Raw genomic sequence first — 12495 nt, 5'->3', positions numbered from 1 at the left:
GATCCACAGGCTGCTGAGAGCTGCTTGGTGGTGTTGGACAAAGGGGAACCAATATTAAATGGGTGGGACATGGGCACAGGTAATTACATGGCCAGGACAGTTGCTTTGGGGTTTTGTTGTTAAAATTAGTTTAAAATTTATTAGTAATTGCATGAAATGAGAAAATGCACAGTGATAAAGACAAATAAGGTAAACATTATTTTAATAGGCAACTGTTTTATACAGACTGGATGTCATCTGTTAACATGATCTATCACCTGGTGTTACGTGCACTGAAATTTGACATTCGGCATTTCTGTTTGAGCCAGAACAACAACCAGATACTCTATTTGAAACCAGGACCCATTTTAAGTAATAAAAAATTATTTTTAAAAAAATCAACCAAACAAACAAACCCCAAACAAAAACCCTAATGCACACTCACACCTACACATCTGTCTGATAACCAAAATATCACAATGTTATTTCGTTATCTTCCCAAAGAGAAGACTCTTCTGCTCTTATACATTGAAAAGCCAATGTAAAAGCCTTTACCCAGGCTTCCACTGGAGCCAGATCAAACCACATTTTTAATAAGAATTTCCATTAGAAATAAATATTTTCCATTAGAAGTAACTATTTTATCCTGCCAACTGTTGGGTAAGAACTGTTGGTTTAGGAAAGCAAACCCCACTGCACATGAAATTTGCCAGCTTATTTACTATTATAAAATATCCCTTCTAAATTAACCCACATTTCTTTCCATTTCCAGATCACCAGAAGGAATATTTTCAAGTCTAGTGTTTTCCTCCTCAGATTGTTTAACTACTTTCTATCCAGAAATCTAATTACATGTTTTATCTGATGACAGATAATATAAATGAGCTAGCAATCCACATAATTTATAACCTAATGCATTTTAATAATTCTTGAGTTGCTTTAGCTAAACAAATGACAACATAATCATAAGAATGTTCAAATATTTCTTTTGCAAGGAAACTGATGGGAATTAACAGTACAATAAGAGACTCGAGCCCTTTAAAAAATTAAAATTGTTACCTACGTTCTGTCTTCTAAAAACTTGAAAGTTAATCACAAAAATTCCCACAGAACACGATTTATATCCATTCCTATTTCAGGAAACCTATAAGCACATGACCTTTGCAGTTTTATTTCCATCCTGTTTATAAGTCAAGATGTTTTACTGAACTTTCATGTAGGAGGCAGAAATGTCAAATCTCTACTCACTTGAATTAGGAAATTCAAAATATCTCAAGGGAAGTAGGAATTCTCACTTAAATCAATGGGAATTGTATCTGTGTATATATATTGTGATTACTGATGATTACTGTGTATATATATTTCTAGCACAAAATTTAACCAAAACACAGTGGACAAAGCCTTTAGGACAAAAGCTAGTTCAGCCCCAGGGGAACAACCTATTTTTTCTGTAAATAAACCAGTTTAACTGTCGAGGTGTGGTGCACAGTGGCAGCAGGGTGTGCTGGCTTGCGTGAGCTCACACGGTGTCGTCACAGCCCTGAGTACATCATGGAAGTGGCCATCTGGAACAGGGAGCATTCCAGCCAGCCCAGGACCTCAGACAAACAGCAAATGTGCCAAGGGATTTCAGAAGTGTCAGAAGTAGAAAATGTGCCCGACTGTCTGCCTGTTCCATGCATCAGGAAGGAAATTTGTGTGGTCAGGAGTGCAGCAGATCCCAAACCACTGGGGGCAGGATGCTGGAAGGAGGCAGATCCTGATCCTGAGGCACATCCCTCTGCCAGCCACCCCTGGCATCTGTGTCCCTGTCACAGGGAGCCCCTGGAACCACCCCAGTGAGGTCACCTGGTCCTATCAAGAAGACAATGGTTGCTCTGGTGTTACTAACAGAAGAACAACAAAGTTGATGATATTCTGATATCATCCTTTCTGATATTCTTTCTACTTCAATGGGAGCAATGCCATTTTACTGTTCTGAGGTGGTTATAACCAGACACATTTAAATACCTGGATCTGGGAAAATGCTAATTTCTTTTGAGAGATGCAACTATGAAACTGCTGCATTGAGGTAACAAACACAGTAATATGTATTTGTAAACCAAATCATTTTGGAAAGAAAATTCAAGCTGTGGGTAACACACTAAATATGCAGACATGCTCTGTTAACAGAACTGTCAAAAAGTTCATGCATATACATTTACTGTATTATATACATGACACAAAATACCCAGAGACTTATGAAAAATTTCTTTCATTCCCAGTTATATTGATAATAAATATGAGTTTGATCCCAGAGAAATACAGAAGGTGACCTTCACTTGAAAAAAGAAATAGAAACATTTCTGGGACAAATTGTGTTCCAAACCATTGAAACCCTCATTTATAGCCAAAAGAATAGAAATTACATTAAAAATACGGTTTTAACAACACATCCAACTGTTGATTCACTATGGTAGGTGCAAAACTCATCTTCAAGTAAAGACATGCAATGGTACATACAACCATTGTATTTCTTTTGAACTTGCACATTCTGTCCTATTTTCTCTGACTTCACACGCAGTCTGGAATATCCCCTTTGGTTTAATCTCTACAGGATGCAGGAGGGGAAGGGGAAAATAGCTGTGAGCATGGAAGAGCTTGTTTGAAGTCAGTCTGAGTTAGCAGCCACAGGGTGCTCATCTCATCTCATCCACTGTTGCCTAAAGCTCCCCACATCTGACTCTGGCACATGTGCTTTGACCACCTCATCCAAGCCTCATTATCTTTGGAAGACTGCAGCCAATGAGAGTGATAATGAAGAATTTGGTGTGATGATGAAGAATTTAGTGTGATGATGAAGAATTTGGTGTGTTTCTGTGTGGCAGCCAAAGGCAGACACAGACCTGCACAGTTACACATCGCTGTACCTCAGAGTCCCCCTCCTGCAGCACCCAAAGAAGTCTCTGAACAATGTAAGGATGATTGACACAACCCTGCTCACACACCCTCACAGAGGCCATTGAACCAGGGAAAAAGAACAAGGCCAGATCCTGAGCAGAGCTTGCCTATGTGCCAGTGCTGGCACAGAAAGAGAGTCTGTCACACCAGCATGTCTCACCAAAAACAAACTAATACCTCAGTCCTCACCCTGCTCCCAGCAGATGGGAGCTGTACACTGCACACACCCATCATCCCTTTGTAAGAAAAAATGTTACATGACAACAATGATACTAAATGCACTCCCAGGACTACCCAGCTAAACCTTTCAAAAAATATTTTCAGGGATGTTCCTTTTACATTTAACACACATATATCACAAAACATACTTTTTGAGCTGTCCCAGTTAAGAAAATAGTGCTGAGCAAATACAAAATCTTTCTTTATTGAAAAACTATTTACTACTATTTTTTCATTACACTTTTCCACTTAAGAGGAAGAGCTACCAAGGCAAGCTTCAAATCAATAACTAAAAAGCTAAAATAGACTTTGTCAGGTTAGCAATAACAGCTGCAGAACAAAGCACAAGAGCAAAACCCTTCCTCCAGACACAGCATCTGCTGTACACCACCTGCTGCAAACCTTTGTGTCACTTTTATGTTTCTGAAGGTCCATATTTCACAATGGCACTCTAAATTTAAATTACAAAATATGATGTTCCATGTTCCATGACTTATTAATAAGAAGTGTTTTAGAGTCTTGAATGGTTTGAAGACATCCATTTAAAGGCTTTGAAGTTTTCAAAATTTGCTGCAAAATCTCATATGGGGAATGCAAATGTCCTGCTCTTCCCTCGTGGCTGCTCCATCAGGAAGGCACCAGTCCTGTGACCAGCAGGGCTCCAAGGAAAACACAGAACCCAAAGAGATTATAAACAAACAGGAAGAGAAAGAAAAGCTACCATGTCCTGCAGCCTCATTTTTCAATACAGAATTATTAATTAGCACTCACCAAATCCTCAGTGGCTGGTACAGTTTTGGTTCTGGGCAATGTCCCAGATAACTCTGTGCAGTGCCAGAGTTCAGGCTCGTACCAGAGAAGCCATTTTAAGAGTTGATTATGTCATTAGAAAGGAAGAGAGCTAAACAAATTGACAGCTCATTCTTTCACCTCCCAGTGGAGGAAGATTTTTTGTCACCTCTGCTCTCAGTGAAGACCTTACAGCTCTCCAGAAATGCCCAGGCATACCCTTACCTTCAGAGAGGGAGAGCTGCCCTCAAAGTCTTCCTGTTCTCTAATATATAGGTGTAAAGAACAGGGCAAAGCACACCACCTTTGCTTTCCATGGGAGTTATGATTCCTTTACAGCAGCAAAGAGGTGGGATCCTCCTTGGGAATACATGATTTAAGAAATGCTGCATAACAGTTGGTGCAATTCAAACAATTCAGCAGAGTAAAGGTCAAAGGAAAGGCCTTTAGGCTAGGCAAAAGCTCACTGATACAGAAACAACATGCAATTTTCAGCTGACAGTAAGTGTCAGGATAGGCATATTTACAGGAAGACTAAATACACAAAACAACAAGGATGGAATACAGGGAATGACAACCCAACAGATGTTAAAGAGCATGCTGCTGCTTCTGCTCTGGGCAAAAAGAATATATCACATTACAGCACAGAGCTACTGACAAAAGATACCCCAGCAAACAGATTATTAGCTCAGGCAATTTCATCTGTTCTAGTTACCATATCTGCATTTCTCACAAGTGTTAGAGATCATCTATCATGAGACACGAGGATTCCTCAGCTGTTGAGACCCTTGCTCAAATCAATTAAGATTTCAGAAGAAATTACCATGGAGCACCTCACTGATTTTTTTATCCCCACAGTACTCTGACAAAAAGCTCTGTCAGAAATCTGCCTGAGATTGGGCTGGGTTTCTCCTCTCCTGCCCAGTGAAGTCAGCTCCACAGTCAGCTGCAGGAGCTGTCTGTTCTGGGCTACGTGGTGGTGGATGTTGGTAGCCAGATGGAGCTCGCTGTGAAGACCTTGGTTCATTTATTCCAGGCAGGAACCACGCACCCTCTGCCCACTCCTTCCTACTTAGATACAAATGTGTACAACCCCACACAGGGCTTGTAAACCTGGCATATGCTACTTAATCAGAGAAAAATCGAGTTCTGCATTAAATCCTGCATTAGTGGAAAGTTAAAGATGACAAGCTCTGCTTAGAATAAAACTGGATGTAAAGTAACAGTTCTTGCAGTGATGTTTCATTAGCAATTGTGCCATGTAGTACACAAATTCACCAAGAATACAGACCACCATGGTAACTTTATCTGTACCTACCTGGAATGTCAGTAAAAATTGGTTTTACTCTGGAACTCATCTTTGCACAGAACACACTCATCTTTAAATACAGTCTTCCCCACCTCACTTAAGATATGTGGTACATGCTGCTAATTAAACTGCCTGCTTTTGCCACTGCTAATCATATTCTAGCATATGATTTTAATATTGGATTGATTTGGTTTATTTCCACATTAAAAATATGCTAAAACAAAAAGAAAAAAAGCCAGACTAGCAGGCTGTGAAGTTGGCAGCTCAGTGAAGTTGATGGGCCAGGTGAGACATGCAGGTTCCACTTTTCTGAGGTAACATGAAGAGGGGAGCTGCAGCTGGGGCTGCTGAACTCAGGGGGTTGTTGAGCACCAGCACAGTGATCCTGCAGTGCTGTGGTGATATTTGGGCAACACTGCTAACTCTGGTAAATTTATCAAGTTTCACTTTAATAAGCACATTAAGCTTGTCTTCTTAAAAATCTCTTGCCTGAGAACAGCATCCCCTTTGCCTGTCAAGATCAGCAGCAAGAATATGAATGTTGATGTGAGAAGTTTGAGAGCTGCTTTAGGATCTGTCAAAATATCTTGCTGGATGCCTGTGAAACATGCCCAAAAAGTGATTTTCAGTCTTCAAACTATTATCGTTCAAACAGCTTTCTTCAGCTTCTGGTATGGGACAAACCCCTCAGTCAACCCCACTTACATGTGAAGTTACCACCTCAAAGTTTCAATACTGAGTAAAGAAAAAATAAATTATTTTCTGAGGAGTGATAAATGTTCTCCAGCTATGGTTGAACGAGCTTTCTTCAGCTTCTGGTATGGGACAAACCCCTCAGTCAACCCCACTTACATGTGAAGTTACCACCTCAAAGTTTCAATACTGAGTAAAGAAAAAATAACTTATTTTCTGAGGAGTGAGATAAATGTTCTCCAGCTATGGTTGAACAGCTTCTCTATAACCTCAAGCTTTAAGTAAAGTATATCAATTCTGAAACCAAAGAAAAACTGTATTTGTATAAAAGCAGTTTAAAAACAAAGAAAAATTGTTTTTAATAATAAATCTTGAATTTTCAGGAGAATGCCAGGTAAAAAATTCTTCACATAAATCACAATTACCCTTTCTACCTAAATAATAAATTACATACTTGCAGTATGTATATTAGTTATATTATGAGAATTTACAGGCTGTTGCATTGTCATTTTTTCACATGAGTAAATTATTTCATTAGATACTAAGACTTGATTTTTCCAAATAGGATTAAGGATATTTAATAAGACTTCAATAAAACCATTCTGCGATACTCCCTGATACACTGTAAGAGAAAGGAGAAGCACGTGCCTGTGTGGAAATCAGAGCAGCAAATGTGAGATCTCAGATGGGTAACTTTGACAGTTTTGAAATTGAGCAAAACAGCTCAAGGAGAAAGGAACAAGAGGAAAGAAATTGCCTAAGAGATATGGGGTAAACCTGCAACTTGGAGAGAACATTGAGACAACACTAGAGAGCTCTTCAAATAAACCATGTGGAAGAGAAGGGCTTCTCAGTCTCTCAGACACTGCAGCTGGAGTGCACAGGACACTCTGCTGGGAAGATGTGGGGTGTGCCTGACAGCCCAGAGCTACGTCCAGCATGCCAGGATAATTGATTGTCAGTGTATTTGTCCTCATCCACAGAGGCAGGATCAGCCTGTGGTCAGGAGAATAAGGCTGGTGGTGACAGCACGTTCTTGGCCACCTTTCACATCTCCCCTCTGACAAAATTCCTAATTAAAGCTGACCCCCTTCCACAGCCCTTGGCAGCAGCAGCCACCAGAGCTGCCCTGCCCTCTCTCCTCGCCTCGCTGGCCACCAGCAGGGCTCCAAACCATGGTCCCACACCACCACAAACATCCACTTCTGTTCTTCCTCCCAGGAGCCCCTCAACCCTGACAAAGAGCAGGAAGGGATTTACCAGCTGGAAAGCTGTGCAAGGACAAGGCAAGGATCAGCCTGCAGGGAGCCCAGCACTGCTGCCCCACACCCACGGCAGGCACAGCACAACCTGCCCCAAACCTCACCCTCTGACAGGGGACTCACTGGAAGGTTAAAACAGGCTCAAGTTATTAATTTGAAATAATGTTGGTCCATATATCCAGTATTTCTTTGCTGCTGTTAGATTATTTTTCAAAAAAAAAATCAAACCCATCTCTCCTTGTCCTTTGAATGGTCTCTTTAGAAAAGTTTCAAGGTACAAAATGTATGAAATTATTTTAACATAAGCATTGTTGGCTGCCTCTTTGAGCATTTTCTTCCTTTGGCACCTCATGCTAATAATATTCCCCAAGCAGTATAATATTTTTCCAGAACATTATATATGATATGCAGACTGTTGGAGAATTTTAAAATAGGGTAAGAAATTTTCATAACAGTTAGTGAGCAAATGATTCCTCCAAAGATTCAGATTGACACATTTGGAGAGGATTAAATTTATCCAGAGAATTAAATTTGCATCAAATGAACATAAAGAAATACACAGCATAATCTAGGACTACTCTCTGTGTTTCTGCATGACTAGCATATTTATTGAGATGTCCTTCAGTAATTCTGATTTTGTCATTATTATTCATCATCATGTAGAGTCTTGTAGTCTTACAAACTGGAGTTTTAAGTTGATTTAATGGGTTTTTAAAACTGTACCAAAAAGAATTCATAAATTTCAGCAGCAATTTAGATAATGCAGAATCACGTTTCACGAATTTAAAATAAAACTGGTGGATGATTTAGATGTATGTTTTCCTACAGTCTTACATTAAAAACAGTTTCTTAAAACAAGTTTTTAAATATAGGGACACGGCCTGCAAAACTCAGAGCCAAAACAATCACAGGCTGAGAATGGAGTTTAAAAGAAATTATACTTGTGATACACTTTTTCATTTACTACTTGCATATATGATTAACATCAATGCTACAACATTTTTCCTTCTAGTCCATATAGAACTCTATAGGGAGATCACTTGTCTACCTGGACTAGCCAAGATTCTGAATTTTTTAGGCAAACATTGATAGGATTTATTCTCCAACAGGAGCTTCACAGTTGTTTTGGTTTTTTTTTAAGTGTGCTTTTACTATAAAATCTGTCAAAAACCCGCAAAATCAAGCAAATAAAAGGAATGGAATTGTCAAGATATAAAAATGCCTCCAAATTCAAGTAGCTGAGGACCAAGCTTTTGGACATTTTTCAGTTATCCATTTTACATTACTCAATTTTAAGAACTGGAAACGCAAAGTGCATTTCAGAGAAACCTGAACTCCACGTGGCTTTTCTTCACTGATCTGCTAAAACTCATCAGATACGCTCAGGATGGTGTAAAATGGTCTCTTCAGAGAGCTGTGACACAGCTGCTGGAGCAGGAGCCCTGAGATGTGACAGAATCCCCCCGGAGCAGCGCTCACCTTCTCCCACTGCCGCTCGTTGTTCAGCACTATCACCACCAGCCTGGGGTGGGCCTGGTAGCCATCTGCTGTGAAGGACAAATCTCTGCCTTCCCACGTCACATTCATCATGAACCTGGAAGGCAAGGAAGAAAAGTTCATTGAAAAATTAATGGGCTGTCCAGCAGTTAATGAGCAGCTGGTGCAGTCACCAGCAGCAGGGATGGGATGCGGGCACCAAGCCCTGCCAGTGCTGGGGGAAGCCTGTGCTTGCAGTGTGGGGACTCGGGGCATTTCAAGGCAGTTCACAGCTCAAAACAAAGCAAAATATTGTTATGTATGAATTATAATGCAGACATGATTTTTAACAGCTTCCACGTTACATATAATTAATCTCTCCCCATCCTGAATAATCCTTCTGGCACTTTGCACAACCTCACCAGCTTTTCAGGAGCATTTTAAACAAACCCACATCACCTCTGTGGGTAACACTGTACTATTGTGTCACTGAGTAGTACTCAGAGCAAAGTGCATCTGATCTGCCTTCCCCTGTTCAGACCTCCAGGAGTCCTGTCAGATCTTCCCAAAACTGTAGCCATACACAATGTTGTTGTGCCATGAGGATAAATTCCACTAATGCCAAAACACACATGAAAGCTATAAAGGTGTTGGTAAATATTCAGTTCAGTAATTTCAAAAGAAAAAGAATTTATGTTTTTATTATTTTGTATTTACCTTAATTTTCAATGGTTTTAAAAGAATATGAATTAATTTGTATTTTGAATAGGGGAAAAAATAGAAGGACACAAAACAAAATCTAAAAGAATGAAAAATTGTAAAATGTTGAAAAAAGAAATCAAAACTCCACACTGTTAGTGTAAAGTTGACTGGGCTATCCCACAGTAAGAAGTAAAACTTCAGTTCAAAATCTCTGGAAGAAAATACATCCCCAGCCCTTCTCTGTGGTCTGAAGTTGTTCACACTGAATTGCTCTGAATTCTCATTGTATTTAATTGAAAGAAATTCAGCCCGAGACTGATGCAGGCAGAAGTGCAGATGTCCGTCCTATAGAGACATGTGTTCTGAAGGGCAGAAATTCACTGTTCCTCCTACATTACCTGTAGTGATTTACCAACAAGACACCAACACTGCTTTACATGTTTGTATGGGTTTGGAGGGGATTTTTGGGTTAGTTGGTTGGTTATTATGGCTGGCTTTTTTAGCAGTAATGGCAGCATAATCTCCTGGAGAATGTGACACAGACAAAATTCCTCAGCTCCAGATTCAAAGGAAAAGGCTTTGTATTGACATAGCTACCTGAAAATCCCAGTAGCAGAAGCACACTAAATAAACATATATAGACCCAGAAGAAATAATGGCATTGTACCATAACACTTAATAAATAAATGTGCAGTACCCTGAACAGCCACATTAACATCATTCAACGCCAGTTTGACAGCAATTTGTAAATTCACCCATTGTAATAACTCACATTTCATTACAGGTTTCCAGTATCAAAATTTTCCCCCTGACAGAACTTTGCTGTCCAGTAGAACTAATTTCCTGTACATTCCATTTTTCATCCACCAGTGAAAGACCTTGCTTGGGAACAAAAATCTTATCTGCCACTTTGAGAGGCAGCAAACACCAAATAGGATTTACTCGTGCTCACATGTAAGGAACCAGCATAACATTCACTGCAACCCAGGGAGCGAAATGCCCGGGAAGGGAGCACAAGGGGAAATCAAGGATGTGCTGTGGAATCAGGCAATACTTGCATTTTCACTTCTGCATCCTGTCCCAGTTCACACCCATGAGGTAACACCCCTCACAATGAAAGTATCACCTGGCAAGGCCAGGCAGGAGCCAGCCCGTTCCACTGGAGCTGAAAGCCAAGCAGTGTGTCCCTGCCAAGGGCTGGACCCCAAACACACGCCCTGCACTCCTCAGCTTTTGTGCTCACCTGGGTTTTTAACTGCCAGAAAAAGGTGATGGGACTGGAGGTTAAACCCTTCCTCAGCAGGATCACCACCCCCGATTTCAAACACTACCCATCATATTTTGGGATTAATATTCAAGTGTCCTAGTCTGGAAGCCACGCAAGGGCTATCACAAGATGTAGTGCTGAAGCTCAAGTGTTCCAAAAAAGACTAATATGAACCACAGCTCTAAAGTGAAAAATTGAGCTCAGTGTATATTTTAAATCAGGTGAATTTACCAGCCATTAAGTAAAGAAACACATTTTGCAAGGTTTTCGCTTTTTTTTTTCTAATTCCCTAATCTGAAAAGTCTCTTAAAATTGCATTCTCTGATCCTGATACAAAGGTGCGAGTGACGCACTCTGAGCTACCCCAGATTCTCACACCGCAGCAATAAAAAAGAACTTCAAAGAGATTCTTGTTTCCCTAAGCACATTCTTCTGTACAAAATTCATCAGCTGCCGTGTTCTCCAAAAATCAATGCCTACAACCTACACTGGCTTTTGAATTGTCATTTTTCCTCTGCAAAGGACAGAAGTCCTGCTCTGCTTTTACTGGCCACGATCCCAAACTGCTTGTCCTACAAAAAATAACCAAGTGCTTGTCTGCTCCTGGTTAGGAATAATGCTGTGAAGAATTTATATTATATTACTCTTCTAGAGTTTTAAGTTTACCCAAGGTTAATTCTGTGCAAGAGGTCTTTGGCTTCTGAATTGGATAAAATATTTTTCTGAAGTAGCTTTGGAAATGCAAATTCCTGTTCTTAACTAAATGAGGTGTTTAGTTATTTGAACTCCTTACTTTGATGGGGCAATTAGCAACACACCTTGGATTTGTAGTTAATCTGTTTTCACTCCTCATTAAAGCTACAGCCTTTGCAAAGGCACGCTAGCACAAGGCCCTGTGATGGTATTATGACACTGAAGTCTTAATTAACTTTCGCAAACTGAAATTTGCAAGATTCCCCAGGTGATACAAAATGGCACCTTTTTTCTGACAGAAGATAAACTAGTCTCGCATTGAATTCAAAAAAGGTTTTTTATCATTCAAAGAACCTAACCTTAACAATGTATTTAAAAACACTTTTAAACATTTATACAATTCTTTTTTTGCTTGTCACCTTCCCCAAAAAACTGAGAAGTGTTGGAACACCACGAGCAGAACACTTTTGCTGTCATGTTCACAGCAAGCCTTTGAAGCACCCAGGTTACAAACTTCTCTAAAGGTTTCCAACTTTATTTTTATAAGCCTCAGAAAGACCAAGTAGTTCACACAGAGCTTTAGATTAATGCCAAAACTGAATATTTGTCCCTGTCAAAAGTCTAACTTTACCCAGAAAGCCAGAACATAGTGAAAAAGCTGGGGTTTCTTACCCTGTAACTACAGTATCACAACTTCATCAACTCTAATTCAATTAACAAATGGGTGAAGACTTTGCCAAAGGGGTCACAGCTCAGTTTCCAGAGCACCATTTGCTTGGATATAATATTGCTGACACAGAGGCGCCTTTCTGGCCAGACTCCTCACAGGAGACATGGACTTCCTCATCCATGAGTGTTTGTTAAGGATTTCCCATACTGAATGAGAACACTTGAAATCCTGGAGCAGAATCTTTGAGGTTTTCTACTTCTATGGTAGAAAAAGCAAACATGTTTACAGGCTATGGCATTTCTTTTGTGGTTTACCATATATATACTATATATATGTCTATGGAAGAAACACAAGTGTTCTCCTAACACATCCAAGGATTTGAGAGCAAAACCAAGAAAGCTTAGTGGATTCTGTGTTGGGCATTATTTTAAGGAAAAAAAACCCACATAACTTTATGTAAATTATTACAGTCACTTTGCTCCAAACAAAGATCAAC

General features: G+C 39.8%; 1 protein-coding gene across 4 annotated transcripts in view; it reads right to left on the bottom strand.

Annotated features, from left to right (window-relative positions):
• Positions 1-12495, bottom strand: part of GRIN2A (glutamate ionotropic receptor NMDA type subunit 2A) — a 160399-nt gene that overhangs the window by 52072 nt on the left and 95832 nt on the right. For all 4 annotated transcript variants that reach the window (XM_039732353.1, XM_039732354.1, XM_039732355.1 and 1 more), the window contains one exon: positions 8671-8785. In XM_039732353.1, coding sequence (XP_039588287.1) covers positions 8671-8785 — 115 coding nt within the window. The remainder of the gene's footprint in view (positions 1-8670; positions 8786-12495) is intronic.

This window comes from Passer montanus, unplaced genomic scaffold (assembly GCF_014805655.1).
Source record: "Passer montanus isolate IOZ18808 unplaced genomic scaffold, ASM1480565v1 scaffold8, whole genome shotgun sequence".
Classification (NCBI taxonomy): Eukaryota; Metazoa; Chordata; class Aves; order Passeriformes; family Passeridae; genus Passer; species Passer montanus.
Note: the sequence above shows the minus strand (reverse complement) of the source record. Positions and strands in the feature narration are given on the sequence as shown.